The sequence below is a fragment of the Neomonachus schauinslandi genome, chromosome 9 (genome assembly GCF_002201575.2).
Source record: "Neomonachus schauinslandi chromosome 9, ASM220157v2, whole genome shotgun sequence".
NCBI lineage: Eukaryota > Metazoa > Chordata > Mammalia > Carnivora > Phocidae > Neomonachus > Neomonachus schauinslandi.
In genome coordinates this window covers 84,479,454-84,491,736 of record NC_058411.1, presented here as the reverse complement: position 1 = coordinate 84,491,736, position 12,283 = coordinate 84,479,454, and the positions used below count along the sequence as shown (strand labels likewise).

The following is a 12,283-nucleotide window of genomic DNA, read 5'->3' as shown; positions in this document are numbered from 1 at the left end:
CCTGTGGCAGAAAAGGGAGGGGGACCCCTAGTACAGCTCTGTCCCCTGAAGCTAATGGTCGATTCTTTCATGAGCTCACTTCTTGTCTTCGAAAGCTGTGCTTTGTTTTTAGGATATTGACTTGCCCCCCCCCCCTTTCCCTACTCCCTTCAACTGCTGTTCCATTGCCTGACACTGTTCCTGTGGTCTTACCCTTGACCCCCTATAGCTATCCTACCTCCAGAAGTCTAAAGAAACCCCACTCAGCAGTGGAAAGCCTGTACCTTTCTAGCTCACTAGAGGCACCCACCATGCACCCATCAATAAAGATGCCTCATGGGGCGCCTGGGTGGCTCATTCAGTTAAGTGTCTGCCTTCAGCTCAAGGCATGATCCCAGGGTTCTGGGATCGAGCCCCGCATCAGGCTCCCTGCTCAGCAGGGAACCTGCTTCTCCCTCTCCCTCTCCCTACCACTCTCCCTGCTTGTGCTCTCTCTGTCAAATAAATAAAATCTTAAAAAAATAAATAAAGATGCCTCATAAAGACAATGGTTCTCAGTGTCAGGAGGAGCACGTCCCCCCTGGGTGGGAAGGGAGCAAATCAGAAGCTCCAGCAAGGCTTTTTCAAACCCAGGAGACACACACAGATTCTGATGTGCTCCCCCCAGGGGATGTTCTCACTGCGACATTGAGAATCACTGCCCAGAGCCTAGTTGTCCCTTTCAAATATATCCTTTAGTCAGGTATGTGCTGTCCCTGAATTGTGGACACAGAGAGGTACAGAAGGAGTGATATATGAACTCAGACCCAGGGAATGATCAGTGAGTAAAGGACAAAAGGTTTGCTTCCACATCCTGCCAAAGCCTGGGGAAGGTGGGAGCTGGAGCAGTGAGAGGCAAAGAAGCACTCTCCCCCTCCCTCCTCTTCCGGGCTTTGCCTCCCTCCCTCCTTCCCACTCTCCTATACCGAGATGTGGCATTTTACTGTGGGAAGCAGAGTGAAGACGAGTAGATTTGGTAGATCCATCTAAATTTTGAGAAGAGGTCTAGGGATGCTATGAGTCATGTGGGGCATATTCTCATGTCCAACAACAGCGACTCATTAGTTACCACCTTCAATGAACAAAACATGAAGCTTGTTTTGTCGTCTGTCTCTCCCCACTGGAATGTAAGCTCCGTAAGAGTGGGGATTCTGTTTTGTTCCCTTCTGTATTCCCAGCACCTTCAATGAACAAAACATGTATGGTTTAAAAAAAAGGGGGGAGGGGATGATAGTACCTATTTCAAAGTATTAGGTGAGAATTAGATGAGATAGTGCATGTAAAGTGCATAAGACCTGGACTGGCAGATAGGAAGTGCTCACTACATATCAGCTACTGTTAGCTGTTATTCTTGCCGTCCTGCTTCCATCTGAGGTGAGAGCTTTCTCTGTTTGAAGAAACACCAGCCACAAGTTGCTGTGCTTCCTACACTGGTGCCCCTTCTTACAGCTTATTCAGATCCTGAAAGGTCCAGCTGAGCTCTGCCAATAATCAAAGGCTGTTCCACACACGGGCAGGTTGTCTTGTAAGCAGAGGAGGAACTCGGCCTTGGGCTGGTTCCCTCACCCGCCGTTCCGCTTCTTAGGAAGAAACACCGGCCAGAATCCACGGCAGAGAGGGGCCCAGTTGGCCCCTCTCTGCTGATGCAGGTTTCTTTCTCAGCACCGAATGGGCCGGGGCTGGCTCCTTCCAAAAGCCAGCACTGGAGTGGGGCACAGTGCTTTTGCCAGGAAGCACCAATTCTGTTTTGAGCTACTGAAGGAAACTGACAGGTTGTTTTGAATTGAACCCCAAATCAGTTTGGGGCAAAGTACTTGTAAGTCTTCAGGAAAATGGAAAATCCATTTGTTCTGTGGTACATTTTAAGTTTGTTTTAATGCAGTAAAAAAGTGCCCTGATGAGAATTTTGATAGGCTTATATTCTATCCTTATGTCTTTAAAGCCATCAGAGAAATCCTTTCTAGTTCCTGCCTCTGTTTTCTCTCCAGGTACTTAGTCTTCCTACAGATCAAAAGGGATCTCTACCATGGCCGCCTCCTCTGTAAAACATCAGATGCTGCCTTGTTAGCAGCTTACATCCTTCAAGGTAATGACTTTTGACAAGATGAATTTGCTTTTCATGCTAAATACTGATTATATTATTTCAGTTACCACAGATGACTACTTCTTGGGTTTAAACAGTATCTAACTTGAAGCAGAGTCTGAATGGGAGGGCTTTGCCTAGACTCCCTAGGTCCAGAAAGCTCCAACCACTCAACCCTACACTGTGCTTAAGGTCTTTCTGCCAGTGCCTTCAGATCATTGTGACTCTCTCTGGGGTTTCCTCTACCCTTGGTTGATAGAGTTACTGAGACTCTGGAGAGTCATCTGAATCAATTTTTTCCTAGCCTTTCATGCAAATCTCAAAGGTATGAAGTATCTTGGAATTTTGGTGTCCCTTTCAGAGATCTTTCCATTCAAAGTGGTCAAAGTTGGAATGCTTACAAGTAACAGACACATTTCCTAGCATCCATCCTAATAAGGCAGGGTTGACTCTGTATCCAGCTGATGCCGACTGGCTTTTTTTTTTTTTTTTTTTTTGGTGTGTGCAAAACAGCGGGAAAGGTATGCACTCTTCATGTATGTGATGCCTTCTCCTTCCGTGAAGTGCAGGGGCTCCTAAGTGCCACTTCCAAGACTTCTCTTAGTCCTTAGGTCTGAAACTGTCACCAGATTGTTCGAGACCACAGCACTAAAATCACAGTTTCCATCAAAGAATCTGAACTCTTAATTGGAAATCTGTGAACTCCAGGAAGCTACTTTGTGAAGAGAACCTGAAAAATGCTTGCCAATGAGAAACTACAGTTATTCTGCTAAGAGAAATATCATAGCTGCAGTAAGAATGTGCAAGTCCACACATTGCAACTTTGACTTCTGAGACTCCTGTTTTTAAAAAGCAAGTCTAGAAGGTGCCTGCCAACTCAAAGGTACCCAAAGAGGCCCCCTTCATTTTTAAAGGAGAACTTGGTCCTAAGTGAGATTTTAAATTCCAGTCTTTCTATCAGATTTACCCTGACAACCATATTGAATTTTTCTTTTTTTTTTTTTCTTTTGAAGAAATAATTGACATCCAATACTGATGTTTTCCACTTGGAGCTTCCTAAATAAAATCATAATAAATGACTTCATGGCTCAAGGTCACTCTGGACTATAGGCCCAGGAAAGCTTTTAGTCTCTTACTAAACGATAGAAATTCCCAAGTAATCTGGAGGACACAATGAATAGATTTGCGCACAAGTACAATATTCAGCTGTGAGGAGGGCACATTTTCCTCTTAATATTTACTCCTCCCTCAAGATTTCCCTGGGCGCCGGTTGTGGCTCTCACTAAGGAAGGAGAAAAGACAACCCCAAAGCAGCTGACACTTTTTAACATACTTCCTCCTAACATATGCATGATGTTCCCTGTGCAGCACATCCTGTGTGGAGGGCTGGGGTGTGACTTGCTTTGCGGAGCGCACCCTCTGCCGAGCACACTCTCCGCAGAGCGCACTGATCAGAGATCCCAGCAGCTTTAGGGATGGCCTCTTGCTCTCTAAATGGGTGGAGGAGAAAGCCCCGCCCCGGGCAGAAAACTAGGAAATCAGCCTTAGGACCTGGTGCTCCTAAACTCAGTGGCCAGTTTTAACCAGTCTTCCCACTCTCCAAGAGGGGCCTGACACCTGGCCAGCCCTCAGTGAATATTTACTCAAATTACATTCACTTGATTTGATTTGATTTCGACTGAGAGTTAAGCGCTAAGTTTGGGTCATGGCTCCTTCATCAGTGTGGCCCTGCTAAAATCCTCAGAACTTAGATCTGGCTCAGGCCCAAGAGACTCTATCTTCCTGGTCAAACTGTTTCCTGTGCTGCCACAAAGAGCATTGATCCCAGTCCCTTTTCTCAAGACTGACTGGATAAAGACCGTGATACAGCCTTCTGCTCTTATATTGGGTATTTACTTGTGGTGACCACAGAACACAGGCTTGGCTCTAGTGTCTCTGCTTAGGCTTGATACCAACCCAGAGTGCACACCTGGGAAAACAAAGGTAGGCATGCTTCTGAGGGGCTTGCCCTCTGCCTGACCCACAGCCGTGCTCAAGATCCATTGTTCTTTATAAATTTGGTGTGTGCTTTGGCTTTTGCTCTGTGTGTTGATTTCTTGTTGCTTTACCAGTGATGATTTACCTGTCTCCACAACTGTTTTACTCTGCTTTCCTTTTGCAAGCGGAGATTGGGGATTATGACCCAGGGAAACACCCTGAAGGCTACAGCTCCAAGTTCCAGTTTTTCCCAAAACATTCAGAGAAGCTGGAAAGGAAAATTGCTGAGATTCACAAGACAGAACTCAGGTACGTGACACTCATTCAGGCTCAGGACACTCTGTCCCGCAAAGCCTGAACACACAAGTCCTGCGCTGCATCCTCTGCTCCCGCAGACCCAGTCCTCCTAACTCTGGGATGTGCCATTTTCAGTACTCCACTGACAGCACAACCCCAAGTCCTGTAAGTGTAGGCTGAGGCTTGAGGGCAGTGTAAGGAAAACAGAGAGGGATGGCCTCTGAAAGGTATCTGCTTCACTAAGATAAATGGAGAGAGAGAGAGGGAAGCATGGACTAGGAAAAATGAAAACGTAAGAGAAACAACAGAAAATAGATGAGCGGAGGCCTGTGAAAAATGGGCAAGCCCCTACCTTCAGTCTGTGGCAGGCTGACAGGTGGCTTCCGAGTCAGTGGATGGGACTGCACAGGGCTGGCCTGGGTCATAAACGCTGGGGGTGCCCTGAGAGCATGTGGTTCAGGGCCTATGTCTCCAGTACTGCCTCGCTCAACCCACAGCCCTACACAGAGGGAAGGAGGGGAGAAGCAGCTGGAAGCAGGAAGCTTGTCTTCCTCAGATTCTTAGTTTGCCCAGAATATGCCAAATTCCATAAAATAGCATTAATGTATCCTTTCACCCATATATATAGGGTTTTCTACAAAGATTGATTAAAACAACAACAACAATAGAGCCTGGGTGGCTCAGTCGGATAAGTGTTCCACTCTTGATTTCAGCTCAGGTCATGATCTCAGGGTCACGAGATCAAGCCCCATATTAAAATGGGCTCCACCCTCAGCGGGGAGTCTGCTTCTCTCCCCCTCTCCCTCTGCCCCTCCCCCCTCACAAGGCTCTCTCTCTAAAATAAATAAATCCTTAAAAAACATATATATATATATATTTTTAAAGATTTTATTTATTTGACAGAGAGAGCACAAGCAGGGGGCATGACAGGCAGAGGGAGAGGGAGAAGCAGGCTTCCTGCAGAGCAGGGGAAGCTCAATGTGGGGCTCAATCCCAGGACCCCAGGATCATGACCCGAGCCAAAGGCAGTCACCCAATCAACTGAGCCACCCAGGTGCACTAAAATTTTTTTTAAAAAAGCAGTAGTGTGTATGCACTCTACTTTGTGTGGCATGCTGGAGCACAAATACCCCAAACTGATAAACTATGGAGAAAAAGGCTATACACAATGCAGTGCTGTAAAATAAAACATGCCATCATATTAGTATGTTACAATTTTTAAAAATCTTTTAAAATGTTTGCTTAAACTACCTTCCTGGGGCAGGATAATGCCCAAGGGGGTGGGGGGGATATTTCTAATATTGATATTAAGCTTCAACTTAATATTGCACCGGCTCCCACCCTCCCAGGGGAATGGAGACACCTATCAGAGGTGGAATCCTAGCTGCTCCCCAGCCCCTCTCCCTGTGCTGGTGCAGCCTTTCTTGAGCAGGCCGGCTCCTCCCATCACTGTTAGGGAAATAGCGGCCCCTTGTGGTAAAGGTCAGAATAAACGTGGACCTTTGAGAGGGTTCAGGGTTCGTTCAAAGCAGAGGGTTTTACATGTCAGAGCAGTGGGGACAGCCATCCAGAAACCTAGTAGGAGACAGGGGATCCCCCACGAAATGATGCCCACTTTGAGGGCCCTGGAGGCTTGGGCCAACTCCTGGAATGAATGGAGCCCACAAGACCCTCCAGCTTGCAGACAGGGACTGAAGAAGCTCCCTGCAAGGGGCAGTGGTGCTCAGCTGCCTCTGGTGCCCAGCCTTTTGCCTGCAGCACGGACATTTCCCAAACACCTTCTCCGCACCTCAGGCGTGCTGGTGGCTGTAGAAATCTGCAGTCAACATAATGCCTGCTTGCACAGGTTGGCCTCATCTTCATTATGTAAAAATGTGTCTATTTCCTCCCTCCGCTCTAACGTGAGTTCCTGGAGGGCCCAGACTGGGCACTTTATCTCTTGGTAGATTTTACAGCAAGCAGCGTGGAGGCTGGCACAGAAATGTGCTGATTGATGTCTCTGCAGAAGGACACTAGGGGGAATCTGGCCTGCTCCTCCCTGCTCTGCCTCCTCTTCCTGCGCCCATATTGCTTGAGACAAATAATGAATGAACTTAGAAATCGGCAACTTTCAGTCCTGCCCACCAGCCGTCAGAGCTGCTGTTGACTTGACACACTGCTCACCCCTCCTCAAAAGTGAAACCAACCCAGCATCTGTAGGAGTGTGTCTGCTTCACCAGGGCTCTGGACCCTGAGGGCGCCTGAGGTGACCCTGTCACTGGTTCTGTGTGGAGCTCAGGAAAGCACCTGTGAACAGGCAGCTGCGGAAGGAATGATGCTAAAGGCCCCTTCCTCAGGCTTGGCACTAGGGCTGCTTTCTTCCTTTTCCTGCTTGTTTCCTTTTCATAGTCATCACCCTGTGGACAAACAGAGCTATTGTGGAGACTGGGGAGCTCAGCACTGTCTCCTGCTGTCTCTTCACCCTCCATTCCCATGTTCCCTTTGGGTAAAGGAAACGTGTTGGCAGCACCAGCAAGATATATAGGCCCCTTCTTTGTATTTCAGTCTAGATCAGACAAGAAACCCATGGCCTGCGGCCAGCATACAAGTGTGTTTTGTTTGCCTGCCTAGTATTTGAAATTGTGAAATACCACATAAAAAGCAGTATCTCTGATTTCCCTTTTAAAAGCAGTGCTTTTAACATCTAGCAGTGCTGGGCCCCGCATTCCCACCTGACTACAGTCTTGGAGCTGCTGCCCTCATTCGGTGAGGTAGCACTCCCCAGTTTGGCACAGCCCCCACCACTCCCTCCTGTCTACACTCAGGCCATGTCATTCGTCATGTAGTCGGCCTCAGTCTGAAGACATCTGAGTTTTTGAGCCTAGAAAGGATCTCTGAAAGTTGGTCCTGAACAGGGCAGGGAGCACACTCTATGGAAAAACCAGAGTGTAAGACTTACCCTGAACGCTTTTAAATAAATATAATATATATAATATATATATTTACATATATATATTTACATATACAATATATATATATTTACATATTAGAGAAAAAGAGAAAGCGTGAGTGAGTGGGGGAAGGGGCAGAGGGCGAGAATCTTTCAAGCAGACTCCCCACTGAGCACAGAGCCCGACACGGGGCTCGATCTCACAAGATCATGACCTGAGCTGAAATCAAGAGTCAAGACACTTAACTGACTGAGCCACCCCCTGAAAGCTGCTTAATGGAGAGTTTACCTCAGGGGAGTCTATGAGAACAGGAAACCCTGAAATCATCTCATTTTCTTTATTCCAGTGGTCAAACACCAGCAACATCAGAGCTGAACTTTTTAAGAAAAGCACAGACGTTGGAGACATACGGAGTGGACCCTCACCCGTGTAAGGTAAGACCCCCGTGGTTGGAGGCTGCACTGACCTTGCCTCCTCCAGAGGCCAACAGGCAGGGAAGGAGCACGTACCTGCGCCAGACACCCTCAGTATCTGGCTGACTGGCTCTTTCAGTGACAGAGGCCAGCAAAAGTGTCACTCCTTTTGAAAACGCCTCTGGCTTCCAAGCTGCATAATTTTGTGGTGCCACATCAACATCAGAGGGTCCGAGGCAAAGTCAATCTAAATAACAAATCCAAAGCTGGGGCCCCACTTTGGCAGCAGTGGGTAATTCTGTGGAAACGAAGAGAGGAGTGTGGAAGGCCCCCCACGGGGAATGATCAGAGGCCGCTCAGCGGACTGCCTGCCCTTCCCTGACCTGTACTCTCGTTTCTTTCCAAGAGCGGGGTTTATTGCCCGCAGCAGCGCAAGTCACTGCGCACACCTGCAGTGGAGTCGCACTTAATTCCGTTACGCGCCTGGGAGGGGAGACAGGAAGCAGCCAGGAAGGCTCTGCCCAGGGGAACCTCTGTAATTGCTCACATGTGTCTGGCATTTTGGAGAAGAGCCCAAGCAGCCACAGTCACTATGCAGAGCAGTGGGGGGACACGGCTTCTTCCCCTCTCCCTGTGGCTGTGTCCCTCCACTTCATCTCCTCATCTTGGTTGCTTTGACACTCCTGGTCTCTGCCTCAGTTTCCCCAGCTTTTGCCTCTCTCTTTCCACCACTGGAAACAGTACCACCAGTAAAGCTGATTCTCAAACTAATCTGAGGGAGGCCAGTATCCTATGGGAACAAGAGGACACTGACCTTTTTCTTCCTAATGAGGGGACACCGTTAAGTTTCCAACAAAAATTAAAAGAACAGAAGAGAGGGGCACCGAGGTGGCGCAGTCAGTTAAATGACCAACTCTTGATTGAGGCTCAGGTCATGATCTCAGGGTCATAGGATTGAGCCCCATGTCAGGCTCCACGCTCAGCAAGGAGTCTGTTGAGATTCTCTCCCTCTCCCTCTGCCCCCTCCTCAAATAAATAAATCTTTAAAAAGAAAAAAAAAAAAACAAAAGAGAAAGCAAGGAACCCAGTAATGTAGGTGCAGAGTGGCATTTCCCTTGGCCTCTTGGTGAGATGATGGTGATTTGTTCTTGCATAGGATTTGATGCTGAAACTTCCAGTATGAACTTTGAGAACATTCTGGCACTCAGAAACCCTGGTCACTTTTCCCACTCCACACAGTTCAACCCACTGCCAGATAACCCTTGTGTTCTTGGGGGCCAGCACTGTCAGAAAACACATTCATGCCTGTTAGTACAAAAAAAAAAAAAAAAAAAGTATGGTTATTTGCAAATGAATTCACTAATGCCCTTGTATGAACGGATACAGATACATCCACGAATTGCTCAGATACTATCCGCAGGGAAACTGCATAGGACTGAAGAGAGCTTCAGAGTCAGCTGGCCTTGGCTGCAGCTCTGATCTCTGGCTTCCTGAGGCCTTCGTAGGCTTCTCTGAGTCTTGCTTTCCGCATCTGTGTGAAAGTACACAGAAGGTACTCAGTGACTGTGCTCCACGAACTGCTGAGTCACTTCAGGACCTTAAAACACATAGCTGCTTAGTGATAGCGATCTTCACCATAAGGTGCCAGGTCACCTCCAAGCCAGCTGGTAGACAGAGAACCTGAGCACAACTGAGTGGAGGTGGGTGAGGGTTCTCAACTGTTGCCTATGTGCATCTGGAAGCTACAGTGGCAGCCAGCCCGGTGTCCAGCCCACGTCCGCATACACCCTAGGGCTGTGAGGCTCCTGGCTCAGACCCACCTTTGATGAGTTTGTCCATTATCAGACAGAGGCTGAAGAGGCTGCAGGAAGGAACCCCTATTAATAACAGGCACTGTGTGAGGCCCAATCCCTCATCATTTCATCCCCACAGCATCAATTCCTTGAAGGAAGGAGGGAAGACACATTTGTGGCATGCCTCCCATGGCAGGCCCACTGGAATCCTTTTGCATTATTTTCTCATTTAATCCTCATGCCAGCCCTGGGAGGTGGATTTTACTCTTCCTGTTTTTTTTTTTTTTTAATGTTTTATTTATTTATTCATGAAAGTCAGAGAGAGAGAGAGAGAGAGAGAGGCAGAGGCAGAGGGAGAAGCAGGCTCCCCGCCTAGCAGGGAGCCCGATGTGGGGCTCGATCCCAGAACCCTGGGATCATGACCTGAGCCAAAGGCAGACACTTAACCATCTGAGCCACCCAGGCGCCCCTACTCCTCCTGTTTTATAGGTGAGAAGAGGCCACAGCGTACAAGGCCCTGAGTAGGAGACCAAGAATTTGAACTCAAGTCACTTCCCATTGTTAGGTATCTATAAGGAACAGAAGCCCCCAGGAGACTCCCTCTAGGGAGAAGGTAGGAGCGGTCATCTTACTGAGCTTCCAGCCCCTCGTTCCCAGGCTCTGTACTTCCTGCTCCCCCAGAGTCAGAGCCCTGCTGCAGACCCCACACGTGGCCCCTCAGCTCGTCTCACTGGGCTCCAGATCATAGTTTCCTTAGCCCTCCTGAGCAAGAACAGTTCAGGAGCCTTTACTGTTGTCATTAAGTAGGGTTACTTTGGTGATATGCTACCAAGCACTCGCCTTAATGTTGCTACAAGGAGAGCTGAAACAAGCTGGAGCACTCGGTGTAATAAATACCGATGATTTCTATTAACAGAGAGGCAATTACTGGGCCCAGGGAATCTGGGGCACGCAGCCCTAGGGAGGACAGAAGAGGAATCGTTTTGATAATTAAATGAGAGCAGAACAACACTTCAGCTGGGTTCTGTTCTCCTGGACTGATTAGGAAGCTGCTGTTCTTATCCACACTGATGGTTTCTTTCTGCCCAGAGTGCCCTTGTCTGGCCCTGGGACGAGGAAGAGAGATCCTACCAACTCTGGGTGGGACAGCCAGAGGGCTCCAGCAGCTGGCTGGCTTACAATAATACCCAGGTTCTGAACTTGCACAAGCTATCCTGAGCTCTCTGCATCGCCCCTCAGCCCCCATCTTCTGACGGGAGCCCCTAGCAGGAGGAGGAAAATGGAGCAAACCACTGGCAGCCCAGTGTTGCATCTATTCCCCAACTCTGACACCTCTCCAACCTCAGGAGCCACCATCTTGGTCCTTCCAGGGGGCCCTGGGACTGGTTGTTTGCCCTGGATCTCCTGTTGTAGGCCCAGACTGTGGCTTCTTGCCCTGTTGAGGTTTATGGAGTGGTCAGACCCATCACAGATACCCATCCTATACCCAGCCTTATGATGAGTCATGAAGGTTCCATTTATTGAGAGCCTGCACCTGCCCGGCACTTATATATACTATCTCATTTATTCTTTACAACAACACTGCCAAGAAGATGTTCTTGTCCTCATTTTGAGATAAGAACACTGAGCCTGAGCACTTAGGTGGCTCAGTCAGTTAAGCATCTACCTTCGGCTCAGGTCATGATCCCAGTTTTCTTACCCCGCTCAGCAGGGAGTCTGCTTCTCCCTCTACCCACTTCCCCCCCTCCCCCTGCTTGTGATCTCTCTCAAGCTCTCTCTCTCTAAAATAAATAAAATCTTAAAAACAAAAACACTGAGCCTCTGAGAGACCAACTAACATGTCCAGAGTTACTGGTAAGGGACTCAAACCTGAACATGCCTGAGTCTCCATGCTGTGCTTTTTCAGTTACCATTCATAGTCTTTCTTCTGGGGAGATGGCATGTATTTAGGAACAAAGAAGGACTCACTACCAATTCTGATAGAACGATGACACCACTGAAATCATCAGAAAAATTTAATGCAAGTTCACCAAGTGGCTTTATGTCTGTTCTGCACAGGAGAAAATTGATTTCAGAAGATCTAGGTTAGAGCAACCATACAAATAAAATTGTCATTCCTCTGACCTTTCATAATCAGCCACCTACGCTCCTCTCTAAATAAACCCCCTTCCCCATCTTGACAAGTTGCCCCCGACCTCAGAGAAAAAGAACAAGGATCAGCGATTGAAAAAAAGAAAGAAAAAAGAAGAATCAGCAATGACTTGCCCTCATCCCCAGGTGGGCCCCTCCTGGCTACGCTGTGGGGAGAGTGGTAGGTTTACTGCTGAGATGAAGAACTTGACTAAAGCCACTTAGATGGCAAGTATGTGACAAGATTTCCATTTCTGATCTTTAATGGGGTGACACCAAGACTCTTACAGGGTTGCCTCCTAATTTCCACTCTGGTTTCTTGTGACCATGTTTAAGTATATCACTGGTTGATTTTCATGATTGACTTAATGTAAAGGTTCCTAGCTACGAGTTTTCAGGGATGGGCATAAGTGTGTGGAAGAGCATGTGAAATCTTCTTCCCTAAGGTTTTCTTTTTTCTTTTGAAGATTTATTTTTTTCTTTTAGAAAAAGAGAGAGAGCATGCATGTGAGCAGAGGGAGGTCCAGAGGCAGAGGGAGAGAGAATCCCAAGCAGACTCCCCACTGACCACGGAGCCTGACACAGGGCTCGATCCCATGACCCTGAGGTCATGACCTGAGCCGAAATCAAGAGTCGAACGCT

The 12,283-nt window shown here is 48.0% G+C and overlaps 1 protein-coding gene across 4 annotated transcripts in view; it reads left to right on the top strand.

Annotated features, from left to right (window-relative positions):
* FRMD5 (FERM domain containing 5) overlaps positions 1-12,283 on the top strand; it is a 310,444-nt gene that overhangs the window by 275,099 nt on the left and 23,062 nt on the right. For all 4 annotated transcript variants that reach the window (XM_021695368.1, XM_021695370.1, XM_021695371.1 and 1 more), the window contains 3 exons: positions 2,007-2,104; positions 4,264-4,387; positions 7,652-7,739. In XM_021695368.1, the coding sequence (XP_021551043.1) occupies positions 2,007-2,104; positions 4,264-4,387; positions 7,652-7,739 (310 nt within the window). The remainder of the gene's footprint in view (positions 1-2,006; positions 2,105-4,263; positions 4,388-7,651; positions 7,740-12,283) is intronic.